At 39.3% G+C, this 25,335-nt stretch overlaps 3 protein-coding genes and 2 non-coding genes across 13 annotated transcripts in view; 3 read left to right on the forward strand and 2 right to left on the reverse strand.

Moving 5' to 3' along the window:
• Window positions 1–3,160: 3,160 nt before the first annotated feature.
• xrcc3 (X-ray repair complementing defective repair in Chinese hamster cells 3) lies at window positions 3,161–9,541 on the reverse strand. Of its 3 annotated transcripts, none has more exons than XM_027149069.2 (8): window positions 9,408–9,541; window positions 8,099–8,209; window positions 7,831–7,968; window positions 5,328–5,540; window positions 4,847–5,001; window positions 4,299–4,511; window positions 3,677–3,723; window positions 3,161–3,565 (listed from the first exon to the last, which is right to left on the reverse strand). In XM_027149069.2, the coding sequence occupies exons 2-8, from the start codon at window positions 8,151–8,153 to the stop codon at window positions 3,337–3,339; spliced, it is 1,050 nt and encodes a 349-aa protein (XP_027004870.2). In that variant the 5' UTR covers window positions 8,154–8,209; window positions 9,408–9,541; the 3' UTR covers window positions 3,161–3,336. The 3 variants fall into 3 exon arrangements, with proteins under 3 accessions (XP_027004870.2, XP_027004869.2, XP_027004868.2); XM_027149068.2 differs by lacking the exon at window positions 9,408–9,541 and adding an exon at window positions 8,657–8,790; XM_027149067.2 differs by lacking the exon at window positions 9,408–9,541 and having other exon boundaries at window positions 8,099–8,501.
• trnaa-cgc lies at window positions 7,640–7,711 on the forward strand. Its single transcript has one exon. It is a non-coding gene; the product is annotated as a tRNA-Ala (tRNA).
• Window positions 8,892–25,335, forward strand: part of brf1b (BRF1 RNA polymerase III transcription initiation factor subunit b) — a 54,041-nt gene continuing 37,597 nt past the window's right edge. Inside the window, exons 1-6 of one of the 2 annotated variants that reach the window (XM_027149063.2) lie at window positions 8,892–9,043; window positions 9,823–10,036; window positions 13,426–13,506; window positions 15,249–15,422; window positions 18,532–18,563; window positions 20,185–20,257. In XM_027149063.2, coding sequence (XP_027004864.1) covers window positions 9,853–10,036; window positions 13,426–13,506; window positions 15,249–15,422; window positions 18,532–18,563; window positions 20,185–20,257 — 544 coding nt within the window. In that variant the 5' untranslated portion in view covers window positions 8,892–9,043; window positions 9,823–9,852. Of the gene's footprint in view, window positions 9,044–9,504; window positions 9,524–9,822; window positions 10,037–13,425; window positions 13,507–15,248; window positions 15,423–18,531; window positions 18,564–20,184; window positions 20,258–25,335 lie in introns of those variants that run through there. The other variant, XM_027149064.2, reaches the window with a different exon arrangement.
• Window positions 10,412–10,483, forward strand: trnaa-ugc. Its single transcript has one exon. It is a non-coding gene; the product is annotated as a tRNA-Ala (tRNA).
• On the reverse strand, window positions 21,243–24,930 carry btbd6b (BTB (POZ) domain containing 6b). 6 transcript variants are annotated; one of them, XM_047801576.1, is made up of 6 exons: window positions 24,792–24,822; window positions 24,625–24,710; window positions 23,268–23,562; window positions 23,071–23,161; window positions 22,864–22,982; window positions 21,243–22,742 (listed from the first exon to the last, which is right to left on the reverse strand). In XM_047801576.1, exons 3-6 carry the CDS (start codon window positions 23,471–23,473, stop codon window positions 21,710–21,712), a joined length of 1,449 nt encoding a protein of 482 aa, XP_047657532.1. In that variant the 5' UTR covers window positions 23,474–23,562; window positions 24,625–24,710; window positions 24,792–24,822; the 3' UTR covers window positions 21,243–21,709. The 6 variants fall into 6 exon arrangements, with proteins under 6 accessions (XP_047657532.1, XP_047657533.1, XP_047657534.1 ...); XM_047801577.1 differs by lacking the exon at window positions 24,625–24,710 and having other exon boundaries at window positions 24,792–24,930; XM_047801578.1 differs by lacking the exon at window positions 24,625–24,710 and having other exon boundaries at window positions 24,822–24,845.

Raw genomic sequence — 25,335 nt, forward strand, 5'->3', positions numbered from 1 at the left:
TGTGTGTGAGAGAGAGAGAGAGAGAGAGAGAGAGAGAGAGAGAGAGAGAGAGAGAGAAGGGGAATGGGTTCAGTTTTGCAGTACAATGGAGAGTTGCTTTGCACAGTGGGGTGGGTTAAGTAATCTGGGACAGCCAAACCATGTGATTGTCGCCATGGTAATGACGAAGACTAGAAGGAGAAGAAGCTGTCTGTGTTTGTGTGTGTGTGTGTGTGTGTGTGTGTGTGTGTGTGTGTGTGTGTGTGTGTGTGTGTGTGTGTGTGTGTGTGTGCATGCATGCTTATTTTACTTGCTGTGATAAGTACACCCTCCACAGTTCATTGATGTAAATTTGAGTAATGGGAAATTGCAAAACAGTGGCATGAAATTTAGTGTCAGCATTCACTAACAGAACGGAAAGCTCACTGATGGTTACTAGTTTTCTAGTGGTTTTTAGCAGTTAATTTTGGTACAGTTAAAAAGATGTATGCTTAAGAAGATGTGTTTGTTGTACCATAACTAAGACACAGCAGCAATGCACACACACACACACACACACACACACACACACACACACACACACACACACACACACACACACACACACACACACACACACACACACACACACACACACACACAAAGAGGAGAAAAATATTTCTATATATTTCTGTATCCTGTATTTTTTCATGTCCCTGTAGACAGCCAGGCAAACCAAACATGCCATGTATGCTTACACACTACTAAATAGTTAAAATGCTATATATGCTATATATGCTATATATCTGAAACATGTCTTACTGTAAGTAATAGCAAACAACCACAAGGGTGCTGAGCTATAAGAAGGATTCATCAATATTTCAAAACATTCAAAATAATTTATAGAGTAGTAAGAATTGTTTATGGTTTTAATGGCAGTGAAACCTGAAGATCGCTTCAGTATATCTTTGCATTTCTACTCCCATTACAATAATATGACAAAATGAATATCAATATATAAAGCATGATTAAATGAAGATAAATATTTTGTGTCCGTAGTCAAACTGACATGATGCAAAACAACAGACCTCATGTAACACTCTCCAAATCAGTGTTTACACGAATAGAATTTTTCAATAGAAAAATATGAACTTATTGCTATGCTAAAAATAAACTAAGCCAAACTGAAATGTATTTATTCAAATTCAGTCGTGTAACGAAAGAGTTCAGGGGTAAAAATAGGTCCTAATAGAAGAGTGATTTAAAACAAGTGGAGGTCTAAAAGAGAATTTGTGCTGGAAGAAATATGTATTATATATGTATGTATATAAATGTGTGTGTGTGTGTGTGTGTGTGTGTGTGTGTGTGTATTTATATATAATATATATATATAAAATAATTTGTTACAGAAAAAATAAAAATAATAATCCCCAGTGCTTTAAAATATGTACAAAAAAAGAAAGAAAAGTTTTTCAAGTGACTTTGAGTGTAATAGTCTGTAGTCTATTTATGAGCCAGTTTCCGCTTCACCTCTGAAGTAAACAACGAAGCAAAGCACTCACTTTAAATTGCTGTTCATGTTTTTTTGTACACAAACACACACCTACACACCCTCCCAAATCAGATAGTTTGGGATGACTCAAGGTTAGCTCTCTTTCCTTTGACCTGTACAGAGCACAATGCTGAATCAATCACCACTCCCATGGGGTTCAAATATTGATCACTCTGTTGGGTCCATATGGGTCCATCATAATTACTGTCCACCAACAAGAAATGTCAGGTTCAGGGGAGTGGATGGACTCTGTATGGTCTCCTCTTCATATACAAGATTACAGTAGAGGACCAGTGAAATGCACATTTTGTTTGGGATTATATGATTGATTATTTCCTAGAATTTTGTATATTCATTGATACAACTCTGTCATGGAAGTTAATGCCATGCTGTATCTACTGCCTGCTCTGTCTGCTGTCTGTGTCTCAAGGGAACCATGTCCCCAAAGACAAGTGACAGTGATTGCTCATTGATCATTGAGCTGCCATATATGTCTATCCATCTCAGCAGTTATACAAGAAGAAATATATAACCCGTGTACAGCAGATAATCAACGGCAACCTGCTTTGGTTTGGATAAATACAGTGAATGAGATTCATAGACACACAACGCCCTCTGCTGGTCAGCTTTAGAATAGGTTTTAGTACATTTTGACAGACTTACAGAACATTAACTATATTATGCTGTCAGACAGAGAGACAAAATAGTTTTACCAAAATGTCGACTTGTTCTAACCTATTCGTGATCTTTAATCACACAATTATATCTTACTGACATTATTACCGTTTAATATATAACTGACTTACTATTTCATAATGAGGGATTATCTTAAAATTGACTTATATCATAGTTATGTTATATTTCCTGACAGGTGAATTTTATCTGCTTGGTCTGAACACATATCCCACTGGAAAAAAGCGCAGGAAAGCATAGAATCAGCATCAAAAATCCTAAATTATCGCTATCGGACACTTTGCCATTTCAATAGAACGGGATTCCGCACATCCACTAAATGAGTATCTAGCCCCACTGCCCTCAGGGTGCAGGTACAGGGCTCTGAGGTGCAGGAGGGCCCGCTTTGGAAGAAGCCTGATTCCCTCAGTCATTAAGTACCTTAACAACAGACATCGCTGAGTGTTATTTTGAATGTTTATGTTTATGTTGTGTGTGCCAAACAAGTGCAGTGTTGTGGAAAAGAATTTCCCCTTTGGGGACAATAAAGTATAACAGTATAAAAGTAAAATGTACAGCTAACTCCTGGATTATAGCACCTCTGTAGATTGTTTAGATCAATACACAAATCATCATGTATTAATACTAATATTAATAATATAGATATTCTGAAATGGGTTCTTCTTCTTTTACACTTTCATTTTGTGGTGTTAAGTCATTTAAGTGCTTTTTACTGTACTTGCTTTAATTTACATGATCTTTTGGCCAAAGGAAGCTGCTATGAGGTACTTCATCACCTGCTGGAACAGACCCAGGACATGCTGGAGGGATTAAATGTCACAATACTGATGTGAGAAATTCTGGGGATCCCTGAGAAGAACATGGAATATGTACAGTAGGTGGATGTAATGTTTGGACTCAACTTGTCAGCCTGTTATAGAGCTGCTTTGAGAATTTTAATTCATAACATATAATATCTACAAATATAAAATAAAGTTTATTGACAAAATCAAACATAAATATCTATACAAAAAGAGAATATAATTATTTGTGTATTTATTTTAATATGGCCTCTCATTTACTGAAGTCCATCACCTCCAGAAAATCTTATTCTTTTCTCTAATCCTTTTTTTTTGTTGTTGATAATGCTGATACTATTCCACACTTCCTTCTTGTGTGATTCCTCTAACTCCTTCTTCCCAGACTCCACACAGGCAGCTCACTCGAGCCAGGTGAGGTGCAAAAACCACCTCTAATCGGCGTGCAGCACTGGTCTGCTCCCCTGATCTTAAACAGCGCTCCTGTCTCCTCAGCATGAGACGCACCATCACCTGATTGGCCCAAGTAATACCCAGAGCAGGAAGCACCTTACTATCCACCAGTCTGTATAGGGCGCAAACAAACAGGCATGATACACAGGTATAAGCTTTTACTACCTGTATCCACTTACACTTAGGAGAGAAAATATGTATTTTCTTACTGAAGACAACTCACCCGTAATCACAGCGGCCTGGGTTTGGTCCATCTACAACGTCTGACACCTAATGAATGGGGATAATGATTAGGAAATTTCCAATATTTTTACTCGTCATTACTGTGTCTTTGATGTGCTGCAAAAGTACTACTTTAAAATCGAATCTCTGAACAAGGCTTTACTGTGATCAACAAAAGAAAAAAAAAAAATCCACCCTTTTCTGTACTGCTTGCCGTACACACGGTTGTGGGTGACCTGGAGTCTATACCAGGGGACTCAGGGCACAAGGTGTGAGGCTACCTGGATGGAGTCAACCCATCGTAGGGCACAATCACACATACAAACACACACACTCACACAGTTTAGAGATAAGACTACAATACATGCCTTTGGACTTGGGGAGAAAACCAGAATTCCCGGAATATCATGCAAGCTCCAAGCACACAAGTCAGAGACAATGAATCGATCCAACAACAGAGGTTCAAGGCAAATGCGCTAAGCACTGCTTATTTACACATACTTAAAATATTATTCTTTTTCTTTTAAGCTTTAATCGCTCATATTAATGTTATTATTTACAAATGTAGGATTCTTTTTTATTTACAAAAAATGTGTGCATGTGTGTGTGTGAGAGAGAGAGACCTGGTTAATGCAGAAGACTGGTGCACTGTATGTATGACTGAGTCTATGCAGTGTGGCGGAGAAGGCCAGTAGGTGACGTGCTCTCTCTATGGCCTCATCAGCCTGAAACTCACTACGAAACAGAGCAGCCACTGAGTCCACCACAATGAGGCGCACTAGACCTCGCTCCAGTAGTGTGCGCACTCGCTGGGTCACACACATCTGCAGGGCTTCCTGTAGAAACACATATACCAACACATCACCGTGATCAGAAATATTAGTGCTAATTATTTTCATGTCTTTATAGCAGCATGAATATCGTAGAACGTACTATAAGAGGCGCAACCAGGATCACAGCTTTCACACAAAAATGGATTCCTTTTTTTTATACAATTTTTTTTAATTTGTCTAGTTTATACATACCGTTGCCAAGCTCATGTTTAATTACAGATATTCAGAATGGGATAAAAGTTTACACACTTAGTGCCGATTATGTACAGAAATACTTCTATAAGGTTGAGAGATGAAATTCTGCTAAATCCTGGTGACCCTAGGACAGCTCCTCTTACCAGGTCTGCAGTGTGTTCGATGTAGATGTTGTCACTGAAGCGGATGGCACGGATCACAGCCGGTGGAACATCTGGGCGAAGCCGAGACTGCTGGGTAATTAGTTGCCTCAACCTTTTGATGGGAAAAGGGTCCTCAGTGCATATATATACAGCTCCTGTTCACAAATGACAAACAATCAGACATATTTCTGTCAAACTTAGCAAACATTCTTGGTATTTCTTGACTATGTATTGATATACTGTGTGGTTGCAGTTATTTGTAAGGTATAATTTGATTTATATTCAGTGTTTGAAAATCCCGATCAACAACAAGGTGGTAAGGTGCTTGATTTTAACTCCATTTAGATGTCAATCTACATGTTTGCATTAATATAGTCAATTCGAATATTAAGTAAAAATTCCAAGTTAAATAGTTAGTGATCAGCAACCTAGCCATTACTGTATCATTCAGACAAAAGAAACCCTAAGGTTCTAGTCTTACCTGCACCGAGTCCCCCATGCTCACGTGAATACTGAACAGACAACGAGAGCTGCAGACCGAACTGGGTCTTTCCAGCAGCACTTTCGCCTGCTAACTCCGTTATCCCATGCAATGGAAGTCCACCACTCAAGAGATCATCCAAAACAGGACAAGCAAAGGAAAGCTTATGTCCAGGCTCCAGAGAGGGAAATTCTCCAAGTGTTAGCTGTAAAGCTGTAAAGAGCATGTCAGAAGATGTACATCAAATAGGAATATTTTGCAAGCATCTGTTTGGTTTCATAAAATTTAACTGTATAAAGAAATGTACTTTCTCAGAAACATGCTGCATGACACACCCTGAGATTATAATATTTACTTGCTCTACATCAACTTTCTTTAAGACATTTAACTCTTTGTAACAGCTGCCAAGATCGGAGAAGTTCTAAGAAACTAAATCAATCACCTTGCTTGGGGATTTTCTTCTATCTTAAACATACAGTAAACATTAACATCTATTCCTGTTAATCATATAAACCGATATGATCATGGGAATCTAGACATGTAAATAAAGAGGGCTTTGTGTACCTTCTGCATAACGGCTCTATAAAGGAGATGTCAGAGCACAGAAAACAAATATGTCACTCCTTTATTCCCAGTTTGATTGTTGTAAACATTGTATTATGATTTTATTAATCATGATATCGGTATGTCATGTTTTATCGGTATAGGTTTTGTTTAAAACAAAATCAATTCACTGCTCTTATCTATAAGCTGTATGGAGATTAGGACACATCTGGGAGGTATTCTTTATTGTTAGGAAGCAAGAGGCCTGTAAAGTCAGTTTGTCTTCAGTGTGACTAATTACTGTGAAATAAACTATACCCGATTTGCCTATTAGATTAAGTGCATTTATATGAAACTTTGGTTTGCCTTACAGTTATAGTACATGTGCTGTTATACTAAATAGAATGTTATACTAAATAGACTATAGTACATTCGCTTAAGTGTCTGGGGATGTAGCTCAGTGGTAGAGAGCATGCTTTGCATGTATGAGGTCCAGGATTCAATCCTCTGCATCTCCGTGGGCGCTATTTTAAAAGTAGCTCGGTACAGCATTAACTGACCTGTTTAAACACCACTGAACACTGTAAAGACCTTTAACTGCTCAGATGTAATTCTCTCCCAGTTGGAAGTCAGTCACTAAATTGATCAGATAAACAGTGTTCCAATATTGGTGATATTTAATATAACATCACCTGGACATTTCAATGTCAGTATCATGCCACGTGTACTTAAAATGGCAATTCTAGCAATAGCTCACTACACTGAAACTGTTATTACACTCAGTACAAGCTGTCAGTCAGTCTGTGTGTTGGCATGGCATGGCAACACAGTGTCATGTTCAGCTGTGGCATTTTTTAATTTTATGGAGTAAAAAGCTGTCTGTCTTATGGAGTAAAACAGTAAAATCTGTCTGTCTTTTTTCTTAAAGATTAAAAGTTTATTTTTGTCCGTTACAGAGGTTTGACACTTTAATAATAGTTTAATAGAGTGCTTGTCATCCGCAAGGCCAACTGCATTGTGGATGACCCCACACATCCCTCACACACACTCTTCACCCTCCTGAAGCATTCGGACCCTCACGATCAGACTGTGTAACAGTTTCTTTCCACAATAAGCCATCAGGCACCTCAATAACTGAACTGAACTTGACCGAGCACAATACACACACACACACACACACACACACACACACACACACACACACACACACACACACACACACACACACACAATCAACTGTATGGACTGCAAATGACCCACGCCAAATACACACTCTTCCAATTTACATCCATGTCTACAGCACCATCATATCAAACTGTTTACATGCTGTTTTGCACACTATTTTTGCTCTTTGCACATGCTGTCTCACATTTCAGTCGATTGCTGTTTTGCACAACACTTTACATTACCTCATGCAACTGCTGCTATAATACTGTATAAATTACAATATTTACACTGGTCTGTGCTGCTTTTGTGTAATGTCTTGTATTTGTTGTCCTACACTGTATTTTCTCCTGCACCATGTTTCTGTCTTGTCCTGCACTGTCTGCACCAGGTTGCACAGATGCACTTTATGTATCTAGGACTAACTTACTAAGTCCTTATAGCTCTGTCTATGTTTTATGTAACACCATGATCCTGAAGAAACCTTGTCTCATTTCACTGTGTACTGCAACAGCTATATATTGTTGAAATGACAAAAGCTTCTTGACTTGTCTTGCATCAATGCGAAGTCGTGCGTTGCCTCTGAACATCTTGCTCAGACACGTGGGGATGTAGCTCAGTGGTAGAGCGCGTGCTTCGCATGTATGAGGTCCAGGGTTCAATCCCCTGCATCTCCATATGAGTGACTTTTTAAGTGCAATGGGCTGCTGATCAGAATGTCTTGAAATCCCAGCATCATTCCACTTTCTCATACTAATAAAGAATGTGGTGCAGCGTCTCTGTAAAGCACGTTTACCTGTCACAGGTGGGAGTGGGCGGTACAGAGCGGCCACTGCACTGTGCACCAGCTGGACCTCAGAGTCACTCAGGTGAAGAAGTCTCTGCAGATCAGGAGCAGGAAGACTCAGAATCTTTTTCGCTGAGTTCAAATTGGCTGAAAAGATTTCGATCAAAATAATCAAATAATAACACTGCAGAAGTTAATCATCATCATAAACCACAGCGTTACTTCATGTCGTCTCACGTGTGTAGCTGGACATGTGTGTAGCTGGACATGTTTGTACCTTTCTTTAAAGCAATAATAATCCTTGGATTCAGTTCCAGTTTCTCCCAGTCCATTGTATCTCATGACTCTCACTTAAAGTCTGGTGTTATGCATATTTAGAGTCACAAACCTTAGAGAAGTATGTAAAAAAAAAGTAATAGTATTTTGGTAGTGTATTTAGTATCTTCTCTAGGTGAGAATCAACCATAAAACACCTGCCAAAATAAAAGTCCTTGTACGTCTAAACTTATAAATAAATAAATAATAATAAACAAACGTATTTACTAAAATATATTAGAAAAAAAGGTATTTGGTAAAATATTGATACGTTTCTTAATCATATCTTATGTACTTAAGCAAACTGAAAAAAGTGCGGCTGGTAGTGTCTTTAGTATTTCCAGGTTAGAATCAACCTTTCAACACACGCCAAAATAAAAGTCCCTGTATGTCTAAACTTAAAAAAAATAAAAAAAAATAAACAAATGTATTTATTAAAATGTATTAGAAAAAAATGTTGTTTCATAAAATATTGATACGTTTCTTAATCTGAAGCAAACTGAAAAAGTGCTCGATTTACATTTTACTACGAAGTACGTCAATGGTATACGCCAGTACAGGGGTGTGTATTCTTGTTAATTCGTTAGATTGCCACATATCATCACACGCGTATAAAATGATACTTTTACTACTAATAATACGTATATAACATAAAAACTATGTTCACTATTAAATTTGTTCACAACAAATCGATTCTATAGACTAAATTTTTTCCTTATACACCCCTACTGAGGCAAATTTTCCTTCTTCCTTCTTTAACTGTATTGCGTCTGAATGAAAGCAACCAACTGACACTAAAACAAAATGTTTCAACGGTATTGAGTTATTCTGTTTTGAGTTCATACAGGATGGATAATCAATAAAGTCTTTCGAAGACACTGCTTTGTAGCTTTTACTTCTGTGCTTGGTGAGTGGCTAACTAACAGAAGAGCATCACTTTGTGTTCTATTAGCAAAAGCTAGGAGGGAAAGCTAACAGCTAACTTTACGGCTGGGGTCAGTTTATAATATAATGTTCGTTAGGGTGATAAATAACAGCATAAGTACAGATAAGATAAAAGATAACCCATAATAACAAGTTTCTGAGTGAGATTAAAATAAACTAAGGTTAAAATTCCAGCTAGCTTTAACGCTGGCTATGTTTACATACACGGTTAATATTAAAGCATACAAGCAACGGTCAGAAATAAACCGTTTAAACTGGTCATAATAATCATTAATAAACCATCTTGCGGATATGAAATATGTTGAAGTACAGATAAGGTCACTGACTAGTGAGACTTTACTGCATTAGTGGGACTGTAAGCCGTGCTGTGGTGTAGCTGAGCGGCATAATAGAGCTTCCTGTAGACCAGACAGCATGAAGGCATCGTTTCGAATCCCAGGCTGTGCGCATGTTGTTGAATAACCCCATAAGCTTTAAAGAGTATACTTGTTTTTTTTAGGATGTTGATATTAATTAGGTATAAGATTGATTATGACTTATCTGTTTTAAACGTTATCTATCCTAACTTAAAGTACAGCTCGTGTCCATTGTTTTATTGTACTTAGATATTAAGTGTAAGTTTTGTGTTTCCAAATCTGTAATCATATTTTGTCAAATATATTAGAGGAAACCCGTGATTCAGACGTACATAGCTGTAAACCGTAAACCTTGACTTGATGGTGTACTTTGCTTCCTTCTCAGGTGTCTACCAGCATCTCCTCAAGAGTCAGGATGAGTGCGAGGCAGTGTAAGAACTGCGGTGGAGCAGATATAGACATAGACCAGGCACGTGGAAGTGCTGTGTGCACCGCCTGTGGTTCTGTACTTGAGGACAACATCATTGTCTCTGAGGTGCAGTTTGTGGAAAACAGCGGAGGAGGAGCGTCTGCTATCGGACAGTTCGTGTCTGCTGATGGTACGTCACTGCTATGTATCTTGGAATGAAAGTCTGTTATGGGAAAATAATCAGCGGCAAGGTGCTGTGATCTACCTTAATGTGAAAGACCTGTTACCAAAATGAAGATGATTGTACGACTACAATTTTCTATTAATTAACAAACACCACATAATACTTAGAATTCATTTAGAATATTTTTTATTGCTTTGGATTGATACAAAATCTGCAAAATCTGCTTTCCCGAAGACTTTTCTGTGTCCGTTGATTAAAAGTGACAGCTTTATTTCCTGTTACAAAGTTTTGACATGATAATGATATCTTATTAGATAAGAGCGTTAACATGAACTGGCAGCATTCATTAGTCTCTGGATTGCAAGCATGTCACCTGCCTGTGGGGATGTAGCTCAGTGGTAGAGCGCATGCTTTGCATGTATGAGGTCCAGGGTTCAATCCCCTGCATCTCCAGGAGTGAGCTTTTAAGAGTTAAGTAAGGCATTGGTTTGCTGTTTAAATCCCAACACCATCAGCTGCCAAGTCCCTTTACCTTCAACCTCAAGTCAGTTAATCAAATGAGGTAATTGTACAACATTTAGTTCTGGATCACTATTTTGATTGTTCCAACAGTGCTGATATTTAATATAACACCACTGGGGCATTATACTGTCTTTATCATTCCACAGTCAACAGTGTGTGTTTTATAAAAGCGGTAGCACACATGCAGTGATGTCGTTGTAGTGAATGCGGGCACCGCCGTGCGTAACTGCCTCAGAATTACGGCTTGCGTCATATTGCTTATTATATTAAACTTACAAATAATCGTTTTGTTTTTGAAGACCATATTATTTTCTGTTTTGAATAATGTATTGCTTGATGTGGCTGTTGTACAAAAATGGAAGCCTTTGATTTGTCACACATACATAACAGCACAGTGAAATTCTTTTTTTTGCATATCCTAACTTTGGAGGTTGGGGTCTGACATGATGCAGCACCCCTGGAGCTGAGAGGGTTAAGGGTCTTGCTCAAGAGCCCAACAGTGGCATAAACCCCAATTCTCTGATTAACAACCTAGAGCCTTAAACACTCACTGAAAACAGTCATTAGAAAACAAAAGGACATGACAGAACCAAAAAGTTCTATGAATATGCTAAATTTAAACTCACCCATCCTTACATGTGCCAGCCCCCATTCCTGATACATCAGTGTAATAACAGTAAATACAGTAACACTTCCTCTTACATAGTTAAGGCGAGCAATTTTTTTTATCTATCCCATTTCTTAAAGAAACCCTTTAACAATAAGACTGTGCAGCAAAGCTCAGTGATGCATTTAAGCAGCCAGATCACAGTCCAAGTCTATATAATAGCCATATCCTTCGCCATGGTTTAATTGCACGCCACAAGTTCATGAAAATTCATGAATTAAAAGCATTAAAAATCCATATTCTATTTATTAAATAAAGTAAAGCCAGGTGTAATTTTGTCTGTTTAAAGAAGGTAACAGAAAAAAAGCTTGAACAGTATTGCACAGAATATTTGTGTAGTTTCATAATGATCAACAGCATGACATACCACATTTTATGAAGCAGTTAAATGACACCGTCAACTAATGTAATATATAGACAAATAATTCTGTATTGTAACAGATTAACACTATAGTCAGATGTGTAGCTAAGACATTACTAGTCAAAAGCTTAGACACCTGATTCAATGTATTTGTTACCAAAATCCAGTGCAGGCTGACACAAAATATTAGAAATTTCATTTTATATTTAGATTCTTTTGTTTCACATTTGCACATATTGCATATTGGAGTACAGTCAAATACTTGCCTTGCTTTTCTTGTTCCACAGAATATTGATCCACATTAAGTATAATGTAGGGAAACAATTCTGGCGATGTACATGTATTTGGTGTTTCTAAAGAAAAGGTAATGTTATGCTTGGCAGCATTAATACAGAGGAAGCAGTGACTTTTTTTTTTCTTGGGACTTCGTCTGCATTTTCTTTCTGTGTCTGCATTTTATTATTATTATTATTATTATTATTATTATTATTATTATTATTATTATTATTATTATTAGTATTAGTATTATTAGTATTATTATTATAAAGCCTGTTATATACCTTGATGAATATGAGCTATTGAGTGTAAACAGAAATCTACAAGAGATTTATTTTTATTTCCCTTTTTGGTATTTTGTGTAAATCCTTGCACTTATGTAAAGACTGAGATAATGACTTAATGCCCCTCATCCTCAGCTTTAGACATTAATATCCTAATATCCATTAGTTCATGTTACCATCTATTTTATATGCTAGAATCAGAATCAGAAAGAGTTTTATTGCCAGGTATGTTTTCACATACAGTACAAGGAATTTGTTTTAGTGACAGAAGCTCCACAGTGTAACAGCTTAGTCTATAAACAGTCATTCCCTGTCTAGCTTCGTCATGTCACTAAAACACTGCAAAGTCACCTGTCCTTAAGACGTTCCTGTGTCCGAGTGTTAAAAGTGACAGCTTTATTTCTGACTGTTACAAAGCTTTGACGTGATAATGATAACTTATTAGAACCTGTGGGCTGCCATACAGCCTGCACTACTCTCAGTTTTGCAGTAGGTTTAATGTAATTTGGGGATGTAGCTCAGTGGTAGAGTGCATGCTTTGCCTGTATATAGTCCAGGGTTCAATCCCTTGCATCTCCAGCTGCATGTCTTTAAGGGTAACTCCCACCATGTGTGTGGATGGAGTTTGCATGCTTTCCTTGTTCCCCAGGAGACAAACCCAGGCACTCCAGCCCTAACCAGTCCAAAGACGTGCATTGTAGGTTGAACGGCGTCTCTAAATTGGCTGTAATGTATAAGCTGTATGCACTGGCATTCTCTCCAGTGTGTTGTGTTAGGAGGCAGAGATGAAATATCACACCACTTTTTTCTACTAAGAGCCACCAGATGGAGTCAGTGCAAAAGTACAGCCTGAATAATGCTTTCCTTTGTGCTGCTTAATGATTGGATCATGATTATAGGCAGTCTTAACACACACATACTTTGTAGCCTTGAAAATCTGATCATGTTTGAGCTCAGCATGTTCTTTTGTTAAGAACAATAATCAGGCTTTTTCTGATGTAGAGAATGGAACGTTTCATATTTCAGGTGTATTCTTATGTGCATAAAGAAGCATCTATATATGCTGAAATTCATACGCTACATTTGTATACTGATTGTGCAGTTAGAAAGTGGCACAGTGCGTATATTCTCTACACTTATACAAGGATACTCAGGAACAGAGACTGATATCAATAGCGATATGATGAGTGGTCATGATAAACCAACAGACTAGCTAATAGCAGCTAGGTGAATTGCTCTCTGATAAGCCAGGACATGTGTTTTGTTCAATTTTATTCCACTGCAGGTCCTACGAAGGCCCCAATACTTGGAACCGGCTTCCACACAAGTCTTGGGAAGGAATCACGTGCTCAGACACTTCAGAACGGTGAGCATGTAACCCTTTAGTTCTTAGGACTAATGTTCTGTTTCTGATTGGCTTTTTAACTCAAATTTCATGTTCTATACATCACTATGTTACTATGCTCTATAATCATGTACTTACTTACGGTTCCACGCAGAAGTTTTCACCCCTTTCTACACTGTATAATGAATCTGTATGTGAAATGATCTTAATTGTGATTATATGCTCAGAAAGACAGCACATCATATTAAAGTAAGTGCAACATTAATTAACATATAAAAAACATAGGTAATGTCTGCACCAGTATTCAGCTCTGTTGGTGTGAGCCCCATGAATTATTATTTTGCAACTAAATGCCAGAATTAATAAGTGCCACATTAGGTAGGTCATTAAAAATCTGGAGACATCAACAGCTCATATGGGGGACGTTTTTAACCTAGACACTCTACAAAGCTTTATCAATGACTAGAAAAAAAATAAGACGTAGTAAATAAAAAAGGTCTGATGAAGCAAAATTTTTACCATTTTGTCCTTTGTGAGTGCTCATCACCCTGAGAACATCTTCCCATGTGGTGGTGCTAGAACTGCGAACTTTGAGGGAATGCTTTTCATCATCAAGACCTTGGAAATAGGTCTGGGTCAATACCAAGATGAATTAAGTCAATTAATGTTCAATCCAAGAAGAAATCCTGTTCCTAGAAAGTCTAGGGCAGAGGTTCCCCTTCTTAGGAGGGTAACAACTTTTAAACCTATAAACCCCAAACTTACTGGAAAAATCTTTGCTGGAGTGGTTCAAAAAAGACATTTGGCTGCTATTTATTACATAAGATATATTTAAGTTATATTTAGTCTAGTGACTGAGACTTTTGCTCCACTAGGAAATTCAGAAGAGAAAGACAGTGTGTGTGTGAGAGAGAGAGAGAGAGAGAGAGAGAGAGATTGCTAGAATCCAGCCAAAAAGCCAAATTTACTTCATTGTGGTGATGTAATCCACCTGATACCTTCATGTGAGTCCAGGTTGCAGTGGCCGTGCCCGTTAATCCCGTGACACGTGCAGCATGAAAATCACTCAGTGCACTGACTGGCCTGAGAAGTGTGAACACAGTAAAGTACAGGGTCAGCAAACAGTGGCTACAGAATCAGAACAGATGGATTATGTTCTTCAAAGCTTTCTGGGTTATTTTTAGTGTTTGGCACGTTGACGCTACACTTGGGAGCTGAGGCATGAATTCCACCTTTTCATCTGTCTCTGTCCATTCCACATCTGCTTTAATACTCGACTATGATACCTGATTCCCACTACCAGGAACAGATGCTTTAGAAGCCTAGCACCAAAGTGCTTATGTGCTTTTTTTTTAAAGAAGAAAACTATGCAAATCAGATTACTGACCAGATTGTGCACCATACGTTTAAATGTTCATTTCAATAAACTAATCACACCACCATACTGTGGGATTTCTCTGGACTGTTATATTAGACGTGTCAAATGAATTACCCTGGTGTGGTGAGTGTGTGAGCAAACACGTGAATATGTTGAGAGAAAGCGAAACGAGGCTGCAGATGGTCTTACTCCAGGGACAAAAACAGCTGTCTTTCTGCCCAGAGAAGCTCAGGGGGCCTGTCTAAATGTGCACCATTCTCATGACATCAGTGCTACTAGAAAACTAAACACCTGCATGTGAAGTCATGCTTCATGTTGATATGTGTGTGCGCACACACTCCTGTGTTTGACTAAAATCATGTATGCGCCTGTATCCTGTCTCTAGGGAAACGACAAATACACAGCCTGGGCAGCCAGCTGCAGCTGAACCAGCACTGCTTAGACACAGCCTTCAACTTCTTCAAGATGGTCGTGAGCAAGCATCTGACAAGAGGGCGCAAGATGGCCCACGTCATAGCTGCCTGCCTCTATCTGGTGTGCCGAACAGAGGGCACCCCTCGTATCCTTACTCATGCTGTCAATTATATGTTATGAGCAAAAATGCATTCATAGCTACCATGTTCCGTGCAAGACGTTTATTTCCATCAGGTTACAATTTACTTTCAAAGCCTGATCACCAAAAACTACATGAGGATATAAAGAGGTTTTTGTCCTAATCACTGCAACAATTTACCAAAGTGAAACATACGTAATATGTAACGGAACCCTGAGGGCAATTCTCAAATTCAACCAATAAACACTTAAAATATGTCACTATGAATTCATGAGACATGAGAGAATATCTTATCAATTCCTGCCCATATGTAGTTTACCAAACCTTGTAACAGGGATTTCCAACTCAATTTCTACTGGGACCAAATCAGCATTTTTGCTGATTTTTTTATATGCTGTTAATTAATACCAATAATCTAGGCTCTGATTGTAGCAGAGGATGTTGCTAGGACAAAGAAAGGCAACAGAAACTGTTTTATGGGCACAATTAGTATAGTATATGTATAGTATATGTATAAAATTATAATAATTATGATTTAAAATAAATATATACATATTAAAATGAACTATTTATAATAATAATATATATAATTTGTATATGTGATTTAAAATCTCACAAGGGCTTAGTTTTGCTCTATAGCCAAATGGAAGTGGGCACCTGATCTCACAGCCATATGTAGTTCTTCCCCAAACTGTTTCCCTTCACTGGAACTAAGAAGCCCAAACCTGTTCCAGCATGATAATTTTGCACAAAGCAAACACAATGAAGGTTTATCAGGTTTGGAGTGGAGTGTCCTGCACTTTTCCAGCCCCACTTTATGTTAGGTGGAATGCTGAGTGCACACCAGGCCTCCTTGTCCATATACTGTATAATGTGTGATGGTCAGGTGTCCAAAAACCTTTGGTCCGTCTTTAGTCTCATGCGGTTCTTGTCGTCAGTCTTCAACTTTTTTTGTCTTTACACTAGGCGATATGTTTAACAACGAATCACTCTAAAGGCCTCAAATCCTTTATTAGAGGCAGATCTGACTTGAGTCAAGTGCAGCAGATAGGTGCTTAAAAACAATTTTGATTGTCCAAATGTGAGCCAACCTGGTGTTCACTACACTTTAGATATGGTGTAAATTTTAGATCATGTGAAAAGGTTTCAGTGTGATTCTGTACAAGTTTGAGCAAGATAAGTGAAATGAGGCACTGGGGAGTGTTTATCCTTCAGGCCCCAAGTATGACACCTTGTCTGTAGCTTCACAATAGAATTCTTACAATTTCTTGCAATTATATGGAAAATTAAACACTTCCATGTGTAATTCGATGCACATTGACTATGATGGTAATCCATAACAAACAGTTCTTTGCTCTTAAATTAGATTTAATTTTAAGCTTGATTTTCCAATAACGTTGATGGATATATGAGCGTTGTTTAATAAAGTGTTTTATGTGAAAACACATCACCATCTGCCCTTAGGCTTTCATTGTAATTGATTTCATGTAAGCGGGATTATTTTTATTTCATCAGTATATGGAAATGTAAAAATGATGCTCTGTGGCAATTTCATGTATCCTACAGATGCGATAGATTCATTGGAAAAACACTGGCATGCTGTATTTCATTAATGATACAGGAAGAATAAAAAAATCAGTTTATCATGTGGAGAGCCTGTGGGATGAGTGTGACAGGATTATGATTATTCTGAGTTGTTCTGCTGAGTAAACTATGGTGCACAGACCATCTGCTCAGTTTCCTCTCAGGAATGATGGCAGAGGTAATATTCTCTTTTTTCTCTGATGCACCCGAGGGTTACAACAGAGTTTATAACAGTTAAGTAAGGAATAAAACCCTTCACGGTAAGAGGATACAGGAAAATAACCCACAACGGTTATAATTTCAAATGGTACAACATTTATTAATGAGCAGCATGTCATAATTTTATTTCTTTAAATTATACAGATTCTTATAGTTAGCTTTAATGTTGCGGAACATCCGCAAATAAGGAAGTTGGGTAAACTGATTAAATCCATTGATTCTTCTAAAGTACCTCTTTTAATGTGCATTATTCATTATTATTTGAAAGGAAAATGTAACCTTTTAGTGCCTGCATTCGGGTTATGATATAAAGTAGAGAATGATGTCTAACTGATGACATCTTGCCAGGAAGTTCAGCCTCCTTACATCTGCTTTTCCTTCGTTTTCTTCTTTTCTTTCTGATGGAAAGCTTGTCAGTTTTTTTTTTCACACTGACAACAAGCCGTTCTATTCTTCTGCTGCACACCTGCTCAGCGTTACATCACACACATCCACATACTCATATGCACGCAATGCCCTGTATCTCTGTCCCACCCTGGTCCCTGAACTGTTGTGATGAAACACTGAGTTGGATTTGATTACGTCAGGGTGAGGCTGCCTGCCCCTGAGGCCTGGGAAGGGCTCATTCGATAGAAGGGCTTAACCTCTGCTAAGCTCAGCTTTAGCACAAGCCACAGTTCCATTTCAGACTTTGCTGTGTGTAAAATGCTGATAAGACCAACCCCTTATTTAAACTCTGCGAAAGGTATCTAACTCCCAGTATTTGCCTAAACATTATGCAGAATTCCATTGGTAGCTCTAAAATACACCCTACTGCAGTAAAGGGTTATCCTTATCAAAATCTCCAGTGTAATTACTGCCCTTAGACTGATCGACTTCACTACTTTTTGTTAAGACAGGATCAACCTTTCTTTTTTCAGTGGTACTAATCTCTCCCTAATGTCCTTAGAGGGCATTAGTCACCATGGAGACATATACCACCGGTGTCTGTACGGTTTTATGAACGCGGGTCAGGTGAGCCAGGACAGATGGACAGGAACAATCCATCCTCACTGTAAGAATCAAATTTTGCTTTAGGCCTCAGAGGGTGCAGTGGTGATTTAGTGAAATAGGTGAAAAAGATTAAACGATTAAGATCTTTATCTAATGTGACAATTAACTAAATCAGTTAATTGTCACAGATTTGCATTAATGACTGGGTAAAGCCAGGCGGTGTAGACATAATAAAACTTGTTAGCCCTGTCTCTTGATTAGGAGCACTGCCTGTCTCTTCTTGTTTTTTGTTTTTAATCCTTCCTTAACTCATCTGCAGACATGCTCCTGGACCTGAGTGATCTTTTACAGGTTGGCTTTCACTTTTTTTTTATAATCCTTCAATGATGTGAATCAAAACCAGACGGGACTCAGGGATATGGTCATGTAGCTGATACATATTTAGATCTTTTAAAACACATTATAAGATGACGAGGAACAAACAAAAGAAACGATTATGTACAGCCGTGACATTAATACCACGAACAGGTGAAGCGAATAACATTAATAATCTTTTTATAGTGGCATGTGTTAAGGGGTATGAGATGTTAGGCATCAAGTAAACAGACAGTTCGCAAAGTTTTTGAAAACAGGAAAAATGGGGATGCATATGGGTCTAAACTGCATCTCCAAATCAGCAAGTTCTGGGGTAGGGTCTGTTTAATATTAGGGATACGGTAGCTTAGTGGTTAAGGGTATATATATCTAATAATAATCTTGAATTTTTTATTCTGTTAATTCTTTTTCTTTTATTATTCGTTATTTCTTTTATTATTCCTTATATTTACCTTCTGCTCTATGTTTATGTTCTGTAAAGCTGCTTTGAGACAATGTCTATTGTAAAAAGCGCTATACAAATAAACTTGAATTGAAAAGGTGCTGGAGTGCTACTTAGAAGGTTGTGAGTTTGAATCCCAGGTCCACTGCTGGGTCCTTAAGGCACTTAACCCTCAATTGCTTAGTTGTATAACATGAGATAAATTGTAAGCTGTTCTGGATAAGGGTGTCTGCCACATGCTGTAAACCTTAGGCTCATGGCTGATCAGTGTGTGGATGGATCGGTTACATAATTATGCACCTCTCTTATTTCTGTATACACTGTATTATAGAATTTTAGAATAGAAATCAAAACTAAAACAAACCTAAAACAAATGAAATTAATCACTGTTGATGATGACAGTTATACACAATGTTGCTACGCATGCAGCCATTTGGAAATCCTTCACAAAGCTCCTATAGATGCTGACTGCTTGTCGACTGCTTTTTCCCCCCAGAGTTATATCAGAAGAGCAGTATTAAGCAGTTAAGGCTGTGCAGTGAACGGTCCTGGCGGGATTGACTTAGCAAGTGACAGGTTGATATTACAGTTTGTTTTCGGACTATAAATAATCCGTAATTGTACAAGTAAACGACTGCTTGCCGAATCAGTCCTGCATGCACTCTACTCTGCAGTGGTTCCAGGGGGAGGCATTTCAGGGCTACACAGCTGGTGTTGCACTTATTTTTACTCTTCCAGCTGTCCTGGGAGTATGGACCCTTGAACCGTGTCTGGCACTGAAAAGATGTTAAGAGGGTGGGATACAGCAAGGCTGAAATATGCAATGAATCCTAAGCAAGTGCAGCCACACCCGGCTTTGGGAGCACCGCACCCTGCTGGGCCTGCCAGGCTAACTAGAGACCTGCTGCTGAGGGCTTGACCTCTGTACTTTACTGCAAAGCCCAAAGTGCTCTAAACATACTGTATAACTCTTCCTGGCCGGAGAAAGTGAACATTGTGTATAGTGTGGATATTATGGCCTATAATGGAAGACTGTAACGTTTTATATACTACCAAGGTCATATCACAGCCATGAAATAAACATACAGGTATATTGCCTAACAAAACCTTACTTATCATTTTTCACGTCTCACATGCTCCATATGTTTTCCTCAGGTGAACGTGTACATTCTGGGAAAGACCTTTCTGCTGTTGGCCAGAGAACTTTGCATCAACGCACCTGCTGTCGGTAAAGTTGCATTTTATTTTACTCCCTGCATATGAGGCACTGAAATTAACTTTATCAGTCTTTTGGTAAGGTAAATAATATATACAGTATCTATAACATCTATAAGTGTGTATTACCTTGACATATTTTAGCTGCTAATTGTCTGGAACATGCTTTACTAATCTGACTTGAGTTGTAGTCATATTCTCTCCATGGGTCAGTGCACAGACCTTTATACAATTGCTTTAACTTCACCATATTAGGCTAATGAGTGTAAATTAATTACCCATCTGTTTAAAAGATTACATACACAGAGTTGCAGTCTGGCTTCAGGTACATAGGGGGCACCATCATGTCTAAAATCAATTCAGTTCCATCATGTAAATCATTCTGAACCAACCATTTGTTTGCTTCTCTTCTTAAATAAGAGATAAATAACGTCTGTTGTTCCTTAGATACATCAAAGTAAGCAATCCTCGTATTAACGAACGTGGCAATTCTCAGCATCCAGACGGATTAAACGTTTTCCATGTGTTCCGATTTTCACATTCAGCTGCTTGTCTTGACAAAAAAAATCTGCCATTTTATCATCCCTCATCTGCCTTCACCAAATCCTCAATTAGAATGCAAACGACAGCACAGCAAATTCTTTGGGCTCAATTCAAACAATCTCCCCATTCAGTTGCCCCTGCAGCCTAGCAAGGAAAACGGTTTCCTAATGTTGGCTGTGGAGAAATTTCTTCACTTCAGAGCAATCATTATCTTATTAATACGGTTCAGGTTTGCTGTGACAGTCGTATGTGTGTGTGTGTGTGTGTTAACGAAGATTTCATATACCTCAGTATCGAAACCTAAATCCCAGTCGTAACCCAAATAAAACAGCTCAGATCTTTTATGCTAAAGTGTCTACATCTGTTTTCAGACTCCCTCGGTACAGACGAGTGGTTTTTAATATTCCGGTTCAAAGACATCACGAGTCAAAACAAAAAGGAGTTCGACCACTTTGTAGTTTAAGTCACAAAAAGTTTTATGATCTGCAGTTTAGTAAGCTGCACACTAATACAAGACATTTCATCAAGCTGTAAACAAATTAGACTCAGGTTATGTACAAAAAAAAAACACGCTAGTGGTAATACACCACCAGAAGTGCAATACATCAATTTCTTTGTTTATATATATATATATATAGATTTATTTATTTGTATATATATATATATATTTATAGGTCTGCATGCTGCAGCATTAAAATTAAATCAAATATACTTTTCTCAATAAATAAAGCAGAGGAGCATTCTTTTACTCAAGCTTTGTCAGAGGAGAGTCTGTTTTATAAACAGCCTGTCATTCAACTGCCCTCCACTGCTACACTGAAAAGAAGGCAAAAGTGTCTCGGGACCCTGTACTCCCCCATGTGTTCATTGCATCGAAATACAGTGGGTGGAATGCACTTCAGCATCACTGTCTTTGCACCTTTCATGCGTAGAAGACCAGCTCTGGGATCTGGCCCCCCTGCACACCAGTTCCATTCGTACTGTCCGAAGAGCACTGAAACTGAAAGGTCACTTTACCACACTGCACTTCTGTCATTCCCTCTTGCCCAAAATAGCTGAGCTCATTCCCATCCAGCACAGCACTGACTGTGTAGAAAGCATCTTGTTCCACCTGAACCGGATGCTCAAACCACACTGAGAAGGTGCTGCTGGAACCATCTGAAACAAATTTAGTCAGATTCTGGGCCAGGGTGACTCCTTGGCGCTTCAGTTCGATCTTAACAGTGTACTCAGCCTTTCCGCCACTAGAGCCATACAGGCCAAGTCCAGCAATGAAGATTCGCTTGTCCACGGCAAACTGGATGCTGTCACAGCGTCCACGGTAGCGCCACTGGTTGCTGCGATAAGCCGAAGACTGGAAGCGGTGGCAGCGCTGCGGGGTCAGTCCTTTCCTCTGCGTCAACGGAAAGTCCAACTTGGGCTTATTGGCTGCCGTGTACCACAGGAAAATGTCATGTGTCTCTTCCAGAGTCAGCACGTCCGACTGCGCCGCTCCATCTGCAAACTCCTGCAGGGACATGGTGGGGATGCGAACCAAGTACAGGACCTTTCCCAGCACTGCCCTTTTGTTGCGAGCTGTTGGCCCAAGTCCTTGTCGTTTGCATTCGGCCACGGCCCATTCCAGCACAGCCTGGAAGACAACAGCCTCCCTGGTGTTCAGGGTCTCCCGCTTCAGGATGATCTCCAGTGTTTGCAAGTCAATTTCACAGAAGCCTTCTGAGCGGAGTGCCAGCTCAGCCTGAGCATCAATAACTTCCCAGCAGCGCTGTGTGAGCTCAGGCTCCTCAAAAAGCCGACTCTGAGAAAGCAGTACGCAGGCATTCTTGGCCTCCAGGCTGGTCTCCAAAAAGTTGACGCAGGCTTTGGCCAGGGCAGGCACAATATACTTTTTGGCAGCATACAGAGTGGCCAGCACAGTGTCTGCCTCCAGTTCAATCTCATCGCTATACAGGTATCTGCAGGGAGAAGATCAGGAACAGATTTGATCAAAGCTACAGGAATAATCGTCTGGCTCGTCACTTAACATCAAAGAGCAAACTTTCTGCAACAATTTCAAATTTATAAAAAAGGGCTTACTTTAACAAGATTAAAAAAGCAGCAGGCTCCACATCGGGAATATGAATCTCTGATTTGCCCTCAGCGAGATCCCCGTAAAACATGGCACCAAACACAGAGCTCCCCACAGCCAGAACATACTGCAAGAACAAAACACTGAATTAAAATCACTCAGAATGAAAATACATCTTTTAAAAAAAAGTCCAGGATCAACTATGCCGTGTTCACCTTGTGCGCAGGAACTTTCTGGGACTCCCCAGGGCGACCCACAACAAAATGAACATCCGCCATGAGTTCGTTATTGAACATAAGAGCGTTCCTGAAAAACAATAAGGAGAGAGAGATTGTTTACAAGGTCTGTCTGTTAGGATGGATACACCAAGTCAGGACAAGAAAAAGAAACCAAACTGCTGTGTTTGATTTACCTCTCTCGGAGTGTGGGATGAGTGGATTGCCAGCTGGCAGGTTCGACGTTGTTGTTGTTGATGTTCTGCTGTGCTGCAGTGGCAGTGGGACTGGATGCTGTGTGGGTCACCTGGACGATGCTCTTTTTATTGGCAGGTGTCACTGCTGTGCTGTTGCTGTTCTGTAGGTTGGTGTTTATGCTGGCAGGGTACAGCTCTGCAGCCATCTTCTTCTTCAAGGACAAACTCACGATTTCATAGCATGCTGGCAACTTGCCCGGCTGCTTCCCACTTTTTCTAGTTCTTTTGAGGCTCTCTGGAAGCAAAAGAAAAAACGTCAACAACTTCATGATCCGGCCATACAGGCAGTCCGGGGCTGTTGGCATCAGCGAACAAATCCACGAGTCTGAGGGGCAAATTAGAAAAGACGACGTGTAGAGAGATGAGAGATGAGCCCTGCGATATAATGTCAGTGTTTATGGAGCTCGCGCGCTGCCATAACACCGACCTATTTAAAGGAACAGTGCAGAAATACACGGGGACGTGAACGCATTACTCCAAACCGAGTACTCTTCCCTCTCTCTCAGCGAGAAAAACAAACAAACAAAAAAACACATCCCTTCAACCGGTCCACATCCATGCTGAGATCATCGCGCTGCGAACTCGCAGCCTCTCGGCCGGGTTAGCTGTGATAAACATACCGTTGTTCGGGAATCCGAAAGAAACCTGCACTCGCGCTCTTGAACGCTGCCTCAGTGTTTCTCCTCCGTGTAGTAAAGCTCGTTTTGTGTAGCGAAAGCAGACGCCCAGTTATGGGTCGACCAATCAGAGCGTCGGACGAGAATGACGTCAGCGCCACCGACGTCCCACCCATAGCAGAAGAGACCGCCCACTTTCGCCATAATATTCACCAAGCGCAGCCCTTTAACCCTTTACGTGATTGTTGACAATGTAGATAGATGCACGTCAGCATTCACACCGAGGTTATACGTGTGTGTGTGTATATATATATGTGTGTATTTATATGTGTATATAAACATCAGAAACACACTATAACATATATACAGTCACGCAAACGCATCAATAAACCCCACAAACACACGCCGCTTTTCGCGGTTCAGCGTTTGTTCCAGGATTACAGACAATTTACTAAAGTTTACTTTTAAACTGCTCATCACGTGTAAACGCGGTGCACTAATCCCGCGTGTTACGTGTGAGTTTAACAACACACTTAACACACATCCGGACGCTCCGTGGTTTTGTTCACTGGGAGAAAAAAACAACACACACATCTGCAACGAAGTGCACCGGATAAACAACAGCCCAAACAACAGACAGAGCACCGTACAGTGTACACAGGGATCAGTGTGATGCTTACCGCTGTGGATAACAGACGCTTTGTGCAGCTCGCAGAGGAAATAAAGGATAAAGTGATGAGCTGGTTTCTGTCATCAGTAACACAGACTGTAGTCGGACAGACGGACAGACAGATTCAACAGCAGCACAACAACACACTGAGCTGATGGACAGTTTGTCACTCGTTACCTTTACAGAACAGGTGATAAAGACACGCACTGAGGTTCGGTGTGTGGACGCCCGATCGCAGTCAGGAGCCATGTTCGCTCCGGAGACACAGGGGGTTGGGCTTCAGTCTGTTCACTCCGCTTTACTGACTTTCCAACAGAGGGCCCCGGCGTTACAGAATCACCATCAGGAGCGTTTATCCAGAGACAGACAGGGTTCAGAGCCTGTTAACTGTTATTATACCAATACACATAGTAATGTTTTACCAGCCAGACATTTAGAGCATCCCCTTATCTTCAAATACATGCTGAAGGAACCAGAAATCTATCTATCTATCTATCTATCTATCTATCTATCTATCTATCTATCTATCTATCTATCTATCTATCTATCTATCTATCTATCCATCTATCTATCTATTATATTTATTTATTTATAAAATTGTTAACTTGATTATTTATTTATATCTATCTATCTATCTATCTATCTATCTATCTATCTATCTATCTATCTATCTATCTATCTATCTATCTATTATATTTATTTATTTATTAAATTGTTAAAT

Source organism: Tachysurus fulvidraco, chromosome 16 (assembly GCF_022655615.1).
Source record: "Tachysurus fulvidraco isolate hzauxx_2018 chromosome 16, HZAU_PFXX_2.0, whole genome shotgun sequence".
NCBI classification, from domain to species: Eukaryota; Metazoa; Chordata; class Actinopteri; order Siluriformes; family Bagridae; genus Tachysurus; species Tachysurus fulvidraco.